We start from the raw sequence: 20,788 nt of genomic DNA on the forward strand, positions 1-20,788 counted from the left end.
AGCCTTCTACTATTCTCCCAAAGGAACTTCCTTCACCTCTTTATTTCAACTACAGTTAGACTCACGCAATACGCAAAAAACTAATGCCATAAAAAATTTGTACATAATTTTTTAAATAATAAAATAATAATAAAAGGGTTTTGAATTTATAATTAATTTTAAAATAATACATAACTGTTAAAATAAAAAATTATGTTATAATAAATTTTATTATATAATATTCACCTACATAATCATAAACTACTAACGAAAATATTTACTAGAATCGAACCACACCTCAACCACTTGATTGGATTTAAAATAATCAATTTTATTCTAGTTCAATTGACATTTTGAATTTAAATTATTTATTATTTTCAACAACGAGATAACTGATGATGAAGAAGAAGGAGAAAAAAGAAGAAGGAAAAGAAATTCCAATAAAAAAGAAGGAGAAATAAGAAGAGGAGGTGGTGTTGGTGAGAGAATAAAACAAGAAGAAACTTGAGAAGGTAAAAAAAAAAGATGAATAAAAAAAGAAGAAAATAGTGATGATGATGAAAAAAAGAAGCAGCAGAAGATGAGGAGGAGGGAGAAGAAGAGTTTTGAATTATGCAGAATTTATCAGCATACATACACCAAAAATTCTTAAAGAATACACTCAAATATCTTCGTGTTGCACTCAAATTTGTTGTAAATACAGAAAAGTGTTTCCTCTAATGTTGTATTTTTTTCTTCTTCTTTTTTCTTTATTTCTTTCTTTCTTTTAGTTGAATGAATGTAAGTTCATCTTCTTCCAAATAATTTTGTACCATTATGTGTTTTTTTCTTATTTATTTGATTTTTTATTTTTATTATTATTAAAAGAGTAAAACAAGAAGAAACTTGAGAAGAAAAAAATGAATAAGAAAAAAAAGAAGAAGATGATGATGATGATAAAAAAGGAGAAGAAGCAGCAGAAGATGAGGAGGTGGGAGAAGAAGAATCTTGAATTATGCAAAATTTATCAGCACACATACATAAAAAATTCTTAAAGAATATACTCAAATATCTTCGTGTTACACCCAAATTTGTTGCAAATACAGAAAAGTGTTTCCTCTAATGTTGTATTTTTTTCTTCTTTTTTTCCTTATTTCTTTCTTTCTTTTAGTTGAATGAATGTAAGTTCATCCTCTTCCAAGTAATTTTGTACCATTATGTGTTTCTTCTTCTTCTTTGTTTGATTTTTTTTGTTTTTATTCTTATTAAAAGAGTAAAACAAGAAGAAACTTGAGAAGATAAAACAAGAAAAAAAAAATGAATAAGAAAAAAAATGATGATGATAAAAAAGAAGAAGAAGAAGCAGAAGATAAGGAGGAGGGAGAAGAAGAGTTTTGAATTATGCAGAATTTATCAGTACATATACACAAAAAATTCTTAAAAAATACACTTAAATATTTTCATGTTACACCCAAATATTTTCATGTTACACCCAAATTTGTTACAAATACAAAAAAATATTTTTTTAATGCAGAACTTTTACATTACATTCAATTCAAATCATCAACAATGTAACATTATTCACCTACAGAATTATAAACTACTAACAAAAAAATTACCTAGAATCAAATCACATCTCTCCTACTTGATTGGATTCAAAATAATAATCAATTTTATTTTGGTTCAATTGATAATCTGAACTTGAATTATTCATTATATTCAACAACTAGATAAAGAGGAGAAGGAGAAAAAGGAAGGAGGAGAAGAAATTCCAATGAGAAAAGGAGGAGGGGGAGGAGGAGGTGTTGGTGACGACGATACGTGCAGTAAAAAGAAGAATAAGAAGAACGTATAGTAACAACACGAAGAAGAACGTGTGTGCGTTGATTGAAATCTGTTAAATTAAGAGGCGCGTAAAATGTGCGTGCATAAGACGTACGCATGAAAGTGATTTAGAGAAAAATGACTTGTATGGAATTGTATGGTAAAATAGCTTGTATGTGGAGAATAATTATTTTTATAAAGTTCAGTATTTTAATGTAATAAATTTTTTTTAAAAAAATAAAAATATTCAATGCAAAAATTTTCAGGACCTATTTAAATATATACTCTTAATATATATTAATTAGATGATAATATTAGTGAAGATTATTAAATAAAGACATAGAATAGAAAAAAAAAGTTTATAAAATTTATAACCTAAAAAAAAAGTTTATATAATAATAGAATGATATATGAGATGTCAATCTTTAATTGTAAAAAAGTATGTGTGTGTGTTCAAACGATTATGATATTTTGTCCTATAATGTGATATGTTTATGCTTGAGCCCCTTTTGTTTCCTTTTTTTAGGGTGAAAGATTATTCTAAAAAATAAAAATATGTATTTAATTTTTTTTTATTTGATTTGTTTGTATTTTTGAAACAAGGGTAATTTGATTTAGTTTTATTCTTATATTTTAAATAAATTTTAATTTTATCTTAGAACGGTGTGTATTGGAATTTAAGTGTTGGTTGAAATTGTAGGAGAACAAGAGAAAAGACAGAGATAGTAATGCAACAGAAGTGGTGTGCATTGACGAGGGTGAAAGAGGTGGCAAAGACAAAGAAAAACAAAAACAACAACAATGACGGTACAAGTGTCGGGGTAGCAGGCATAGAGTGAGAGGAAAGGAGCGATAGTTGTTGCCGTCGATATTGATGGTGGTGGTCATAGGTGAGAGGTGGCAATGGTAGGGTTGTGGTAACTAATGAGAGTGTGGTGAATAAATCTCAACTCATTTAAGAGTTAACGTTTATTATTAGTTAATAAATTGTTGTATACTTTAATTCAAACCAAAATATTTAGTAACTACAAAAATTTAATTAAAATTAGTTAAATTTTATCTTAATAATTAATAAATATTAAATAAAATAAATTTTAATTTTTTTATCTTTTTAATATTATCGTAGTTTAAATTAATTATTTAATAATTTTTTTTAATAAATTCAAATTTTGATGCACTAGGACCAAATCTATCCCATTAAGTAACTAACTAATTGATTTAATTTTTCCCGTATGCATGATTATTTAAATTTTGGTTTAAAAGTAAAGTATTTTGCCCACTTTTCATTTAATTTTAAGGTTTTATATTTCACTTTATTATTTTTTTGACGGTTACAATTTTTATCAATTATGTTATATATATATAATCAATTATTAAATTAATTATTTATATAAAATATATAATAAAATATAATATATATAATAAAATTAAATTAAATAATATATATTTATATATAAGTACATAATGACTGGTTTTTTATATATATATTATATATATTTTTATAAAAAATTAATTATTTAGCAAGATTAGAAGACATTCAGATTATTTATTTAGATTGCTCTTTTTAAAGATTGTTTTCTTCCAAATTAGTCTCTCACCCTTACCATTTAACAAATCTCTTGGTCAAATCCAAATCCAATGCAATTAATTGTAATTAATTGAAAACAAAATATTTTTTTATTTTTGAGACAATAATGCAGTAAAAAATTATTATTAGGTTAATCTTTAAATCAATATTTAAAAATATATTAACTTGAATAAAATTGTCATTCAATAATTATGTAAAATACTATAACCAACATTAATAGAGTATATAAATACTATATCACACAAAAAATCAAATACTAAATCATTCATTATATATTTATATATCAATATATATCATTTAATTTATTTTTAATATATATTTTATATTTCAATATATATTCTATATAATTACTAATTTAATAACTAATTTTTAGTGTACAACTACTATGAATGAACATAATAAAATAGATAAAAAAAATAAAATATACAAACAAAATTTACTATTAAAATATCATTTAAAAATATATCAACTATCAATATATTTATGTATGTATAAATACATCTATAACTTAATATATTTTTAATATATATTTTAATATTTTAAAATATATTTTATAATAATAATTAAATTTGATAGTTAATTTTAATATACATATGTGATATGTGCTTGAATCTCATTAGTATCTAGGAATGTTTGCCGTACGATTTGGATTGATTTTGAGTCAAAACAATGAAAACATTATTTGATTCGAACACTAATTTTACTTGCGATACAATTTGGATTGGATGATTTTTTAAAAAGAATCCGATCAAATTTTAAGCAGATGAATTAGATTGAATTTGCGATTTTGTAAATTAAAAAAGTTAAATATACATAATAAATCTGAATATCAAAACATAAAAACAAAAGAGACTTATTATACATACAAGTTTTTTTGGCATACAAGTTTATACAAGTTAATCCTAACCTAATAAAATTCACTTTTATAATGCAAGAAAGAAGATGAAGAGTTTTAAATTATATAGAACTTATCAGTACATATACATCAAAAATTTTTAAACAATGCAATATAAATGACTTGTATGAACTTGTATGCATAAATAACTTGTATGTGAAGAATAATTCAAAATGAAAATAAAATGATAGGTTAGTTAAAATAAATAAATAAATCTCATTTTGAGCATAAAATATTTATTAAATAAAAATAATACATGAATAATATAAAAATATGTAACAAATTAAACATATTATAAATAAAATTGTAAATATAATAATAAAATAATAATATTATAACACATTGTGCATTTTGAATTCGATTAAATCGATTTTTAAAAGTAGATTCGAAATCCGATCTGATTCATGCGGTTTGCAAAAAACAAAATCTAATTAAATTCAAATTAATAAGGTTTTAATTGATTTTCGATGTGAATTGAATTGGATGAACGATTTAATTTAAATCAATTTGAATTTAAATATCCCTATTAGCTATGATAGATAGACACTGACACAGACATCAAACACTACATGATACGAAAATCGAAACACGTATATATATATAAAATATAAATTAATTTTTTAATGTTTTATTTTAATTATATAAAAATTTTAAAATATTTTTATTTTAATAAATAATAATATATATTATTTTCAAAATTTAATTTAAGAATATATATTAAAGATAAAAGTAAACATGTTGATACATAATAATATTTAAATATATCTAAATTTATTTGTTTTTTTTAATTTTTTGTTAAGACAGAATTAAATATCGTAATACGTAAATTCATCGAATGTGGACGAATATTATATTCAAAATGTATTTGACACTTGAAACAATTTAACAAAATGTTCGTGGTGATTCGTAGCCTGTTAGTAAACACCTGACTTATTTATAGTCAAAAAGATAAGTTTGAGTAAAATTAAATAGCACATATAAAACGGATTCTATGATTTCTATATATCCAATCTTAATTGATATCAAATCTTATTTATATCGAGGTTTAAATAGATTACGATTATTTATTATCTATTATTTATATTTATAAGTTGTATAAATATAGCAGAAATTATAATAAGTTAATTGTGGGCGAGAGAGTGTGCTCCGTTCCGTTAATTTTTCTCATCAATGCCCTGTCGGAGTTAATCTCCTCTTCCTTCATCTTCTTCCGTCATCTTCACCTTCATCATCATCATCATCATCATCATCTCCCTTTTCCCCCTTCTCATCGATTCCTAGGGTTTCCCTTCGATTCTTATCAAGGTTTGCTCTTTCTCTCATGCTCCCGATGCCACGATTGCATCAACCTTCCTCGATTTCTAATTTTCTACCGAATGGAATTTCATTGCACAATTGCCCTCGCCATTTGTTGTTTTCAGGTTTTGTTTCAAATTCGAAGCTTGCCATCTTCATCATCATGTCGATGAGTGAGCGGAAGACCATCGACCTGGAGCAGGGATGGGATTTCATGCAGAAGGGCATCACCAAGCTCAAGAACATTCTAGAAGGCTTGCCTGAACCTCAGTTCAGCTCCGAGGACTACATGATGCTTTACACGTAAACCATCCATTCCCTCTTCTTTATGCATATCTTCACTTTTTTAATTTTTTTTTCAATTTCATCCATGGTTGATTTGGTCTGTGTATTTATTTCCTTTTGGACACTTATTTTTTTTTTCCATTGTTGTATAATGATATGCAGAACCATCTATAACATGTGCACCCAAAAGCCTCCTCATGACTATTCCCAACAACTCTATGACAAGTACAAGGAGGCATTTGAAGAGTACATCCAATCAACGGTGAGTATAACTGTATAACATTGTCATTTGAGATTGTTTCCGGTTGGTCATCATTGATTGCTTATTAGGGTTAGGTGCTGTATATTGGCATTGGTTGCGAGCATAAGCGTAATTTGAATGGTTTAGTCTCTGTCTAAAGCTCTAGGGACTGATGGAGAATTTGTATCATGTAGACATAGGTCTCATGGTAGCTCTAAGATAAGTGGTTTGGTCATTGTTATTGATTCTAGGAAGCAAATGTTGGCGAGGCTGCTTTGGCCACAGCATCCACAATGCAAATCACATATTATAGCCAGATAATGGAGGGTAATAAGCTGAGAGTGAGAGGATGCCGTTGAGTGGCATCTGCTCACGTATCTTGCCCAAGAACAAGTGGTGGGTAGCAGCAGTGATGCTGCAGTGGGCAAATACAGAGGATGATATATACTAGGCTAGAGAGATGAGTGAAAGCATTGTGAAGAAGGAAATACATGGAATGAAGTTAATGCTTAAATTTCACATATTAAAAAGATTGATAGGAACCAAAGAGATGGACTGGAAAAAGAATTTTTGCCTACCTCTTGTTTTGTTTGATCAATGAGAGGAACGAGGAACGTAAGGTCCGTAATTGGTAACTAGGGTAACTTATCCACGTAACTTATTATAAGGTAAATGCTAAGGTCTTAAAATTTCATAAACTGAACAAGAGATCGGTTTACTTGTTCTTCTTGAGGCAGGTGTAAACAAAATTACAATTAGTTCATTCTCTCGTAACCAAGATGGGTGTGTATATGTGGTAGGGGGTGTATGAGAGGTAAGAATTTGAATTTGGATTAGTGTGTTTGCCTGAGCTTCCAGCTCAAAATGCACTAATATTGACGCAATTCAGAATAGTGGTTAAGCGTGGCCTGCAACTTCCGTGGGCTTTAGCTTAGGTAACATCCTTTTACCTTGCACTTTGAAGGTAAAGTTTTGGATACTTGGTAATGGATCAAATTCAAAACCCCACGAGCTTTTGGTTTTGGGTGTGTGATGCCCACACTGGAACCTGTTGGTATTGGTTTCTAAGAAATAACCCATAAAAGAAAAGAAAGATGCGGCTTATTTGGCCTATGGTTGCATCATCTTTAGCTGTCTATCGCCAATAATGAGTGCCTTCTTTCAATTTATTTTGCAACTTATGACCAATACTGCTGACAGGTTTCTCAAAGCTGGATTTCTTTTTTGTTGTATAACCTACTAATCTTTTTTTATGGATGGGGTTTCTCAAGATAGGTGATATGATTTATAGTGATTAAGTTTCCTTTTTTGATAGTTGGGGTATAAAACCTGACTCATCTTGTACATTTCAACTATAAATATGTCCACACGATTTCAATACTTATGATGGTTGTATCTTGTATTAATATTTTTTTCCGTGCTTCTCTTCAATTAAGCTACTTCTTTCCACATTGGTTCAGGTATTACCTTCTTTGAGAGAGAAGCATGATGAATTTATGTTGAGAGAACTTGTAAAGAGGTGGGCAAACCATAAAATTATGGTTAGGTGGCTTTCTCGTTTCTTTCATTATTTGGATCGCTACTTTATTGCCCGGAGGTCACTCCCACCCCTTAATGAAGTTGGCTTAACTTGCTTCCGTGATTTGGTAATGTTACGACGAACCTTACATAGTGTTATGTTAATTCTTTCAATTAGCTACTCTTCTCCATGTTACCAATATAGACAAGTTCTGTGGTGCTACTATATATTAGACGTTTTTCCTATTATTGCCATTCCATTTTTTGCCTAAAGTAATAAATTGTGTGTTTATTATTTACAGGTTTACAAGGAGCTAAATGGGAAAGTTAGAGATGCAGTTATTTCTCTTGTAGGTTTTTCTTCCTTGTTATGCTAGATTTTCAGTGCTTACAAATTTAGATAACTAACCCTTATCTGTTTTAAAGATTGATCAAGAACGTGAAGGAGAGCAGATTGATCGGGCTTTATTAAAGAATGTATTAGATATATTTGTTGAAATTGGGATGGGGCAAATGGATCACTATGAGAATGATTTTGAAACTGCAATGCTTAAAGACACTTCTGCTTATTACTCTCGGAAGGCTTCTAATTGGATCCTAGAAGATTCTTGTCCTGATTACATGCTCAAGGTGTGGTTTCTCAGTTGTCCTTGCAGTAACATGGTTTCTCATTTACGTTACTGCCTGACCTGTATTTGATGTTATGTGTTTTATAACAGGCTGAGGAGTGCTTAAAACGGGAGAAAGATAGGGTTGCTCATTATTTGCACTCCAGTAGCGAGCCAAAGTTGTTAGAGGTTTATTCTCGACTTTTTTCATGCTATTTCAGCAATGTGGTCTTCACCCATGTTGAGTGTAGTATTGCCAGGCAACTAAAAAAAAAAGGAGCGGGGCGGTGACAAAAATAATTATTCATCCCCGAACTTTTTCTGTTTGTGCATTTTCCCTTTTAAGTTATAAAACTTTCATATCCGCTTCCCATTTTAAGAAGTGGACCATATTTATCCTTTTCTTAAAATATTATTTGTTATGCTGACAAAAGGATAACAAAAAATCCACTTATTGTAGTTTCGGAACATTTCTCTTGTTTTTATTTTTTCCTTCTTGGAATATCTTTCTAGAAAGTTCAACATGAGCTGTTATCTGTGTACGCAAACCAACTCCTCGAGAAAGAGCACTCTGGATGTCATGCTTTGCTTAGAGATGACAAGGTACTCATGAATTCTTTTTGCTTTTTATGGTTACAATTTTTCTTTTAATACTTTAATCTGTGAGTATATTGTTTTCATATTTTTCTTTAAATGTGTAGGTTGAAGATCTGTCACGGATGTTCAGGCTATTTTCTAAAATACCTAAAGGCTTAGATCCTGTTTCCAGTATATTTAAGCAGGTTGGTGGTAGTGAACCTATCACTATGCTATTCCTTCTTTTTCTCCATATGTCAAATAAAAATTGGGCTTTTCTTGCTAACTTGCTTATAATGCTTTTTCTGTTAATCTTTCCAGCATGTTACCACTGAGGGTATGGTATTGGTTAAGCAGGCTGAAGATGCAGCTAGTACCAAAAGGGTCTGTTACTGAACTTGTTATATTTTGGTTTTGCTTTTTACTGGTCGAGTTTATTTTGTCTATTGCTCCAACCATTGAAGGCTGTTATGCATTAGTATGATTAGCTTTGATGCATGACCTTGTTATTGAAGTGTCTGTTCAAAGTTTTTTGTCCATTGTTGACTCTTGTTAAAAAATGAAAGATGAACTGATTATTTTCAACACTGGGTTTACATTAGGTTGTAGGATGCAATTTTAAAGTTACTTTCCTGAAAATTTGATTTATCCATTGCCTCATTTTACATGGAATATTACTGCCGTGCGGCAACTTTTTGAACAATTTGTTTCATTACTGACTTGTTATCTGTTTAAATGCAAATCTCTACAGGCAGATAAAAAGGATATCGTTGGTCTGCAGGAGCAGGTTTGTCTAAAAAATTTGAATTTATGAATATAATTGCAATTTTTTCTTTTGTGGAAACTGAACCCGGTCTCATTCTTCAGGTTTTTGTTCGGAAAGTGATTGAGCTGCACGACAAGTACCTTGCATATGTAAATGACTGTTTCCAGAATCATACTCTTTTCCACAAGGTACTGATCACAGATTGATTTTACAATTGTTATGCTGGATTGATATGTGCATATAAATCTGAAAGTTTTAAAATATAGGCTCTCAAGGAGGCTTTTGAGGTCTTTTGCAATAAAGGTGTTGCTGGGAGCTCCAGCGCTGAACTGCTTGCCACATTCTGTGACAACATTCTTAAGAAAGGTGGCAGTGAAAAATTGAGTGACGAAGCAATTGAAGAAACTCTGGAAAAGGTTTGTGTCATTCTTGATGTTCCATATACTTGTATTAACTTAAATGTGTTTGGTTTTGACATCTGTATTTGCGACCTGTTTTAATCGATTTGCAGGTGGTCAAGCTACTTGCCTACATTAGCGACAAAGATTTGTTTGCTGAATTTTATAGGTAAAAGAAATAATTAGGAAGAAAATTAGTTGTTAATTATTTGGGCTGATGTGGCTCTTCTTCAGCAATTGTTTCATTATAATTGCTTGCTTTCAGGAAGAAGCTTGCTCGAAGACTTCTTTTTGACAAGAGTGCCAACGATGATCATGAGAGAAGTATTTTGACAAAATTGAAGCAACAATGTGGTGGACAGTTTACATCAAAGATGGAAGGAATGGTAGGTTCTTTACCTATACCATGTTCATCTCTTTTTGGCTGGTCAACTAAAAATTTGTTGCTTTTTGCTCCCTCCAGGTTACAGACTTGACACTGGCAAAGGAGAATCAAACTAGCTTTGAGGAGTATTTAAGCAATAATCCTAATGCAGACCCTGGAATAGACTTGACAGTTACGGTTCTGACTACTGGCTTCTGGCCCAGTTACAAATCTTTTGATCTCAATCTTCCAGCGGAAATGGTAATCTGCGTATTCTTCATATAAGCATCCTATGTAACATGGTGCCTAATACTTGGTACACTTGGATTAAGTAGATTTTGGTCTACAAGTAACAGCTGCCCTCTCTTAATATTTTTAGATCAGGTGCGTTGAAGTTTTCAAGGAATTTTATCAAACTAAAACAAAGCACAGAAAGCTTACATGGATTTACTCCTTGGGTACCTGTAATATAAGTGGGAAATTTGAACCAAAAACTGTGGAGCTGATTGTTACAACCTACCAGGTTAATTACTTATCACATGCTTCTTATCTGTAAAAGAATACCATTTTCCCCTCACGGGTTCATTGTTTCACTTTTTGGATCTTGACAATGTAGTATTGGATTTCTTTCTCCTGATCAATGTTGTCTCTTCTTTTAATAGGCTTCAGCATTGCTTCTTTTCAATTCCTCGGATAGACTCAGTTATTCGGAGATCATGACTCAGTTAAACCTATCGGATGATGATGTTTCTAGACTGCTTCACTCTATGTCATGTGCAAAGTACAAGATTCTTAACAAAGAACCAAACACAAAAATGATATCTTCTGCAGATGAATTTGAATTCAATTCAAAATTTACCGACAAAATGAGGAGGATCAAGGTAGAATTTTCTTTAAAAAAATTTCCAATGTCTAGTCTTTTCTATTTCTTTGGCCATCTTAATCTTTATTCAATTTACTGGGTTTTGAGTTGAACCGTGATGCATTTCTGCAGATTCCTCTCCCTCCTGTGGACGAGAAGAAAAAGGTAATTGAGGATGTTGACAAGGATAGAAGATATGCAATTGATGCCTCAATTGTGCGTATTATGAAGAGTCGCAAAGTTTTGGGATACCAACAGTTAGTCATGGAATGTGTTGAGCAGTTAGGTCGCATGTTTAAGGTTCGTATTACACACTTCCCCAACAAATCATTCTGTATTTCTCTTTCAATTCTTGAATTGTTGATATTGAATGCAATTGTGCAGCCTGACGTCAAGGCAATTAAAAAGCGGATTGAAGATTTGATTTCTCGGGACTACTTGGAAAGAGACAAAGAAAATCCAAATATGTTCAAGTACTTGGCTTGATTTGATCTTAAACTATTCTGCATATGAAGCAGTTACCTTGGTTGCTGCACGTAGTCGATAAAAAATCGAGGATCACGGTTGAACTTTTGTGCCAGGAAAAGAAAGGGGCTCCTCCGAATATTTCCTTGGAGGAGGAGCCGTGAGTGCTTGTACATTTTCCTCCATATCCAGCCAGGTATGGATCGCTAATATAGATGTGTGCTCATGTTGGGACGATGTAATCAAAATCCATAAGTAGGTCTAGCTTGCTGGTACCTTGGCCTTCTTTTTTTTGCTTGCAAATGCTGCAATTCCATCTCATAACTTATTTAATGCCCGTCCGTTTATTTTTGTTCTCCCCACCCCCCTATGAAAAAAGGAGGAGGAATTGTATGACAGTAGTCCCAATGAAACTGTATTTTGGTTGTCGGCTCAGAAATTATCAGGTGAATGGGCATGTCTTTGAATTGAAAGCTCATGGTGCTCAACATTTATTGTCTATAACCATCTCTTTCATATTTCTCTGTTTTTTGAGGACAAGGTAGTTTTATCAGTTATCACAATGGTTATAAGATTGTCTGCCTTTGTAATTTTGAGGCTATGCATTTTATTTATCTCCAAATATATCGTCCCTCTTCAGGAGTTTGATATTACGAAATTACAACATAGATTTAGCTAAATGTTATGCATTCGAAATTTAAACTTTATATATTTTTTATAAAAATTTTCGATTGGTAAATTTAACATGTGTTTTTGGGATATATATTAGCCAATTTCTTGCAATATTACTTTTGCCTTTAACTGCTGTTAAAGAAAGTAACAGTCACAGCAAGGGATTTTAAGTCTTTCGTTAAATGGAAATATTTAATAACAAAAAAATATTAGTAAAAAATTGTTGAAATTTTTTATTTTTAATTTTATTTAATATATTTTATAATAAATAAATACTAAATAAAATAAATTTAGACCGGTTGAACTGATTTTTTTTTTGTCTCTTTTAACATTAAGACAAATAATGTTGGTTGTATTCGTATAGCAATACTTGTGAGTTGTGACACTTTTTAGTGCGCTTGTCATATCACATTTTAGTGACAAGAATCATGGGTTGTTCCAATTCAATTAATGTCGCAAAGATCTTACATTCTGACTCGTGAATGTAGAGATGAATAACGATTGTATTGTTACCTACAACCTACCTCATCAAGACAAGCATCAAGCAAGTTGGTGTGCTATGAAGGTGGAAATTCCATGTCTTGGTTCATTTTTATACAATGAATCAATCATTAGTAGAGAAAGGGACCCATGCACTTTCCTAGTTGCTTGAAGCTCCATTGCAATTCCAAACTTTCTCCAAAGGGTGTTTGTGTTTGGAAATATATAGAAATATCCATCATTATGCATGATGATGTTAGTAGCACTTTCGAATTCAGGAAACCAAAGAAACTTGCCTAAAGTACCCACTACTCACTTATTTTTGTGATTTTCTCTTGTCTATATTTTATAGTGGGGGTGTCAACTTGAGGTTTACGCAAGCATTGCTAAGATTCTCATACATGAGCTTACTAGTTAGTCAAAATGTGAATTATAACTTGACGTCAAACTGGGCTACCAAAAAGAATCTTTGCTGTTGGCTTAGCTTCCCTCCATAGAAATTTAAGACATCATCAGTTATAATAACCACTCAGATTCGTGAATTGGCCTTTTTCTTTATGTGTGTTAAGAGTAGGTTGTAGGTATTTCGTTAGAGTTAGGAAAAAACTCTTCTAATCTCTTCAAAGATTTCTATAAAATTTTACATATGAATATAGATTAAATTTTTAAAGTAGTCCCTCAGATTTACAGTTTTCACCATTTTAGTCACTCAAATTTAAAATTACCTATATTAGTCCCCGAAATTTAGTTCTGGACACCATATTGGTCCTTAAACCTTTTCTAGTACCGAATCAACAAACTAAGTGTTGAATTGGCTCTAACTTGCCATGCTAGACATAAGGCTAAGCAGCATCGTTTCATTTTGGCATTTAAATAAGACAAAAATGGAAAAAGGACAAAGAGTTTATATGATGTACAAATTATTATATCTCTCTTTATTTTTTAAAATGACATTTTTTTCGTCTTATTTAAGAGCTAAAACGAAAAGACGCTATTTAACTATGTATCCAGCATAACAAGTCAAAATTAGCTCATTGATTTAATGTTGGAAAGCGTCCAGAACCAAATATGATACTTAGAATTGAATCAAGAGGACCAGTATAATTAATTTTAAATTTTAGAGACTAAAATAACAAAAATCATGAATATGAGAAACCACTATAGAAATTTAGTCTACGAATATATGATACTACTAAGTACCAATGATATGATCTTTACATAAGTCGGCAAATTTTGAAGTGATATATCAACATCAAACTGAACGGTCGTTAATCATATAGAAAAAAAAAATGTTCGGTGGTTTTTTTTCCTTTGTATTTGAATTAATATTAATTAATTTTCTATATTTTTTTAACCCCTAAAAGTAGTCGTCCTCTAACATTCTCCTTATTCATTAGTGCTGAAATACAATAGGATTAATTACGGAGTGCTATAAATTAGTTACTGTAATTACCCTTTATTAATAAAAAAAATTTTAATAACACAAAAATTAACCAAAAATAATTAAAATTTATCTTATTTAATATTTATTAATTATTATAAATACTAAATAAAATAAATTTTAGCGGTTAAAATCAACTCAAAATTATTTTATTTTATATTTATTATTTATTACTAAAATAATATATAATATTAAATATGTTCAATAAATACATAATATTAAATATAATAAATATGTACTTTGAACATTAAATACATAAAATTATATATATTAAGTTAAATAAATTAACTTTAAAATCATTTCCTTAGTATTTCTAGATAAATAGTCACTAATTTATCACTATAAAACAGTTAAAGAAAAGAGAGAAGATATAATAATTGAATTTAAAATTAGCCTAAGTTGAATTTAGTTATTTGTATATGAATATACTTCTAAAGTATGTTGCCTTTGAGTTTATTTAAACCCTATTATTAAGCATTACACTTCTACCCTATTATTAAGCATTACACTTCTAGTTTGTAACCTAATTTAAAAGATTTATGGGATGCTCTTATAAAGACATGTAAAACGTCATTTTGTAAAGATATTTATACGTCGTATTATTATTGGATGTATTAATGAATCGGTTATTTTTAAATTTTTTAATAAATTAGAATAAAATTGATTTTTTTATAATAATAACAATAAATCCAATTTTTTTTAAGAATTTAATTGTATTTTTAAATTTTAGGGATTTAAATGTCCAAAAACACAAAAAGTTAGGGATATAATTGTCTTTTTATAAAAAAATTTAAAGATATTCGATTTAGATAGTATAATTCCATCGGATTAAATCAGGTCTAATAATTATAATGCAGACAATTGAATTTATTATTATTATTATAATAAACCGATTTTGTTTTGATTTATAATAAAAATAAAATTATTAATCGGTTTAATAAAAATGTCTAATAATAATATAACATGTGTGAACGTCGTCTTAAAAAAAAAATTTAGTGTCTTTATTAAAGTGGTCTCCAAAATTTATTGTCTATATTTTGGTTGAATCTCCTTAATAAAATCTAGCATTTTTCAATGTTAAACAACCACATCACTTCCAATTATTACGTCAATTTTTCCGCAATGTGTGTGTTTGCCCAACTTGTTTGAACATTTTAAAATCCAGATTTGGTTTTAAGCTCGTTGAACTTTTCAATTATAGCACTTTAATTAAATCACTAAGAACGATCACAATATGGGTGGCTCCCTCTCTCCATCATACTAACAAATTAAATAATGAGACAACCAATGCAAATGATTATTCTTTCCACTTCTGGTTTGAATCTTTTGTTAAAACATTTGTGTGGAGCATCCACATGATTGCTAGATTCTTTATTTCAAAAAATAAATATTATGGTTAAGTATAATTTTGGTCTCTAAAATAGGGGTTAAAAATTTTTTTCATTCTCAATCTTTTTTTGCCTACAAAATTATTCCTAAAATTTAACTTATTTTTAAAACCGTTCTTTGGACAAAAATATTCCCTTCCCTTCATCCCAAAATTAAGTAAAAGCAAAATTAAAACCAGAAACAGAAACAGAAGCAACAACAATAAAATAATGTAATAAACATTAAAAAAATGGATAATGAATCAACAAATCTGTATAATAAAACAATGAAACAGTATAATCAACCAGAAGCAGAAGCAGAAGTAGAAGTAAAACAACAGCAACAATGAAACAATGTAATCAACCAGAAGTAGAAGCAGAAACAACTAGAAGCAACAATATAAAAGAATCATAATCAGAAATCAACAACATAATAGAAGCAGAATGGAATTAGAATCAATAACATAATAGAAGTAGAAGCAGAAGTAGAAAAACAACAGTGGCGAGTGACCGGTGAGGAGGACGAGGAGCAGCAGCAACCAGCGAGGAGCAACGGCGACCGAGGGAGGAGAAAAAGCAGAAACGGCGAGCGGGTCACCCTTGCGGACGTCGACGTCGAGGACCGAACGACGAGATCCAGCGACCAAACGACAACGAACAACGACAGCAAATTTTCTTTCCCTTTTCTTCTCCACCTTCCCTTCTCCCTCTTTTTCCTTGAAAAAAAAAACCAGCGTGATTTCCTTACCCTATTCTCCAATCCTTTAACCCTTTTTTATTATTTTATATTTTTTAATTAAAGATAATTTGGTAATAAAAATTAAAATTTTGATAAAAAGTATGATTTTAAAACTAAGTTAAATTTTAGAAACGATTTTATATAAAAAAAAGATTAAAAACAAAAAAAATTTTCAATTTCTACCTTAAAAATTAAAATCGTATTTAACCCTAACTATTAATAAAGCAAAGGAAACAATCCATTAAAGTCCACATAAAATAATGGGAAATGAAGTTCATGAAATGTGTTTAAGTCCTTGCTAGCTTCTCATTTTGAAAGATGGCAAATTGCGTTATTAAGATGTGGTGGACACATAAAAGCATCACTCCCTTTAACTTTAAGTGATCCACAATCACAATTATTAATTGTATTTAATTTTAATATATTATTAATATAAAATAATTATATATATATATATATATATTAAATTGTGTAATGTAATATTACGTTAATAAATATAATTAAACGCATATTAAAATTAAATATTTATTAATTTATTAAATCTTCTGTCCCTGTATAAGATACACATGCAACATAACATCATTATATATAGGATACCCAGATGGGAAACTTAAGTAGTGGGGCCCAAATATAATTATTCCTAGTTTGTGAAATTTAATACTTGTTTAATTTAGATTTTTGCGAAGTCCAATGTCTTTTTTCCCTGCAACTTGTTTGTTACATAATGTTTGCTGTACTCTCCATGATTGTATCTTCTATACTTGCATGTGTTTTTTTCATCCACAAATTCTTGCATTGGACTTAGCTCCACTTCATAGCTTGGAGCATAAAATGTCACAATTGAGAGCCTATCTTTGTCTTTATGAGCCACAGCTCTATGCTCCACACTCTTGTATTTTCCATTTGTTAGAACCTGCATACATAATTTCAAATCAGTAATACTAGATAATTTTATGTATATAACATTGATATTTATCATAATTAATATTATTCAATTATTCTAACTGTAATTAAAAAATATAAAATAAAGTAATTTTAAATTATTTTGTGCTATTTTTTATTGTGTTCTGAATAGTTTATATTTTAAATAATGAGAATTGAGTCCAAATTAGAGGACACATACTTCTATGGTGTCTCCAATGTTAATGAGCAAGGCATTTGGGATGAGTTGAAGAGGCAGCCATGTTTGATCCTTGAGAATTTGAAGTCCCACAGGGCTTCCCTTTGCTTGCTGCAGAACAGTAAGGGCACTTCCATCTGAGTGAGGACTTAGGCCTAAAACAAGGTCAGGTCTTGAACATGGAGGGTAATAATTCATCCTTATTGCTTGTACTGCCTCACCAAACATCTTCTCAAACACATCCCCTTCCAAGCCTAGGCCTAATCCTATGTATTTCAGCAGATTCTGGCATACTTTTCTCATTTCTCTTGAATACACTTCCACTGTTTCACTGCAAGATTTTACATGTATATACATGTGATACTACATTTTAATAGTGACTAACTCATATGTAACAAAACATGTTTTATATACTCATTTGGTGTTGTATTCTAGACCAACACACTTTTTTATCACCTAATAAAGTATATGATAAAAGCTTGTTGACTTGGTGTACATACAAATAATATATTCTAAAATAAAATAATAGTTGATAGCTTAGAGCCGTTAGATGACAATTTAGTCAAATCTGTTAAATGATTTAGGTAGCGTTTGGTGGATAGAAAGAGACGGAAAGACTGAGACTGAGAGACAGAGACTAAGAGATAGAGATTGAAATAAATCTCAGTATTCTGTTTAGTGCAAAGTGGGAGACAAAAATTGAAACAAGAATAAAATTCTAATTTAATTTGTACAAAAGATAAAATTAGAATTAATTAATTGAAATAAAGGTATTTTAGGTATAAAATATTATTAAAGTTTCAATTTCTATATCTAAAAATTTTATTCTCTTATGTCTCTCCTTTTTTAAGGTACTGAAATACTATTGAAATTTTGGAAACAGAGACAAAAATTTTAGCATCAGTTTCTGAACCAACAAATATGATACTAGTTTCAATCTTCTAGTCTCTATACTTCAAAACAAATGTTATATGAAATTAACCTGAGTTTCTATAAGAAGAATAAGTATATGGGGTCGTTACTTTAGTAGTTACCTAAATGTGGCTGGCTTCTTTGGCCATAGATTTGGATTCCTTATAAACTGAGGTTCAATTCCAAGAGCAAACATGTTGCACCAATCCAACTTCTGGTCCTCTGAGAAAACAAAAGCCTGGCCATAACCTTGGACTGTACCAGGAGCCATCTGGTATTTCTGTTTTTCTTCCAAAGGAAGCATAAAAAATTCCCTACTACTTTTCTCCATGATTTCCATCAATGTCAGGTCAACCTCATGATTAAGTACCTAATGACACACTCAACTTTAGTTTGTATAAATATGCACACACAAATTGATGGCTACGTAATTATGATAAGTTAATATAATTATAAACAGACATAAAAAAGGGTAGCACAAAAGTAAACCCAAAAGGTATACATATTTAGAAATGATTTAATTTATATACATTTTTTGTTTAAAAATATTTTATATAGGTACTCAGTCTATATAAGTGTAAAACTTGGTGTATAGCGATTATCAAATTCAAACATTATTGTTATATATAATGTATTAGAAAAATTTCAGGTATTCCAATAATATTAATGTTTCAGTAATTTTAACTGTTGATTTTAATTATAAAAAATAAAAAATATATATAATATATAATAATTAAAATCAGCTATTAAAATCAATGAAAATTTTCCTAATCTATAATATAGTATACCTGAAAAAAACCCCAACTTTCACAAGCATATGCAAGCTTCAGAGTTTCACTTTGGATTTGTTCACTGTTCCCTTTGGTGAGCTTAGAGAAATCAATGACAGGCATGTCAGAAGATGGTGGTGAGAGTGTCATAGCAGGTGTTGGTCTCTCACTCATATCTCTTACAAATCTTTCAGGAATGGTTTTAGGCCTATTGTTTCTTAGTTCTTGGACATCATCAATGTGCCCAACTTTGATAGAAGAAATGGGCACTGGAGCCATGAAAAGAGAGATAGAATATGAAACTAGAATTCTTCTATATATGAATTTCTATGCTAACTCTTAATATATCTTTTCCTTCTTCTAAAGTTGGTATTTATAGTTGAATTCAGCTGATATGGTTACACAAATTAAAAAACAAAATTGGTACATGATTGGCATACACAAGTCCCACATGACTTTAAGTGACCTCACTTCTCATATTAAATTCAGATGAAGTCATGTATTATTGATTACTGTAATGTTGCCTTGCATATATATCGTTAATTTAAATACTATTATTTTTGTTCTTAATGTTTGAGATAAATTTTATTTGTGTCTTTAATGTTTAAATTGTTTTACTTGTATTCTTACCATTTATAAAAGTTATTCAATGTTATTCCGCGTCAATTATATTAACAGATCAGATTGTATTTTTCAATTATTCTCACTTGGATGTATTCATTCTGGTCTCACTTAGATATGTTTGATTTCAAGTGTTGCATTTTAATATTGTACCCACTATTTGTGTTCAGGTTCAATTATGTTCCAAAAAAAGTGAATTATACAAATGTTGTAGAAATTAGTTTCAATTTTTAATGAGCTATTATCCAGAGTAGATCATCGGATCTGTCCCAAATATTTGTATTCTAACTTCAATAAGAGATTTTCAGGACTTTAACTAAAGTTCATGATATGTAATTAACAGTAAAATAACATTAAATCACTTTACGTTGTCCAAATAAGTGGATCTTCAGGAATCAAGGCTCAAGCGTGGTGGACATCATAACCAGGTCCTTTACGTTATCTGATGAGTGAAATAGTAGTGAACCCTTTGGTTGTTGATGGTTATGTCAAAAATAACTAAAGATGGTTTATGTTTTAAGTAGTTAGTTGTTTTGCTGGTTTTCTATACTCTATCTTAATATTTTTTTGGTGACTATACTCTATCTTAATATGTTGAGCTTTTTTACTTCAAAAAAATATTAAATTACTTTTACAAACTGTTCCTACCCTGGCCCAATAATAAAGGCTCAGGTCCAAATAAGAGGCCTAGTCCAGAGGATTGAGCCTTACTAAACACCAACCTTCGCACTTAGAAGTCGGTGTCAAACCCGACTTACTCCCAAGAAGTCGGGACGGAGAATAGTTGGCAGATAAGCACTCATTCAAATGAGTAACTGCCCCTAAAATCTCTCTAACTACTTTAATCAAGCCATATCTTAACCTCCCTAAGATAATGGGACGGTTAACACCCTAAAAATATGGCACTACTCCAACGGTGGTTATTGGCTCACCACTACAAATACACTGACACCCCTCAGGTATCTCTAAGCCCAATACTCTCTAGACCTGCTCACACCCTTGCTAACTTAGGCATCGGAGTG

At 30.1% G+C, this 20,788-nt stretch overlaps 2 protein-coding genes across 2 annotated transcripts; one reads left to right on the forward strand and one right to left on the reverse strand.

The window, feature by feature from the left end:
* Positions 1-5,371: 5,371 nt before the first annotated feature.
* Positions 5,372-12,247, forward strand: LOC130970288 (cullin-1). Its single transcript, XM_057896328.1, has 20 exons — positions 5,372-5,570; positions 5,687-5,864; positions 6,009-6,108; positions 7,548-7,733; positions 7,908-7,955; positions 8,032-8,235; positions 8,325-8,402; positions 8,727-8,816; positions 8,915-8,995; positions 9,111-9,173; positions 9,541-9,576; positions 9,657-9,743; positions 9,822-9,971; positions 10,067-10,122; positions 10,219-10,339; positions 10,417-10,578; positions 10,697-10,840; positions 10,980-11,198; positions 11,312-11,479; positions 11,564-12,247. Exons 2-20 carry the CDS (start codon positions 5,725-5,727, stop codon positions 11,663-11,665), a joined length of 2,235 nt encoding a protein of 744 aa, XP_057752311.1. The 5' UTR covers positions 5,372-5,570; positions 5,687-5,724; the 3' UTR covers positions 11,666-12,247.
* Positions 12,248-16,895: 4,648 nt separating this feature from the next.
* Positions 16,896-19,494, reverse strand: LOC130940656 (protein SRG1). Its single transcript, XM_057868864.1, has 4 exons — positions 19,164-19,494; positions 18,498-18,745; positions 17,467-17,794; positions 16,896-17,256 (listed from the first exon to the last, which is right to left on the reverse strand). Exons 1-4 carry the CDS (start codon positions 19,422-19,424, stop codon positions 17,014-17,016), a joined length of 1,080 nt encoding a protein of 359 aa, XP_057724847.1. The 5' UTR covers positions 19,425-19,494; the 3' UTR covers positions 16,896-17,013.
* Positions 19,495-20,788: the final 1,294 nt, after the last annotated feature.

The sequence above is a fragment of the Arachis stenosperma genome, chromosome 1 (assembly GCF_014773155.1).
Source record: "Arachis stenosperma cultivar V10309 chromosome 1, arast.V10309.gnm1.PFL2, whole genome shotgun sequence".
Classification (NCBI taxonomy): domain Eukaryota; kingdom Viridiplantae; phylum Streptophyta; class Magnoliopsida; order Fabales; family Fabaceae; genus Arachis; species Arachis stenosperma.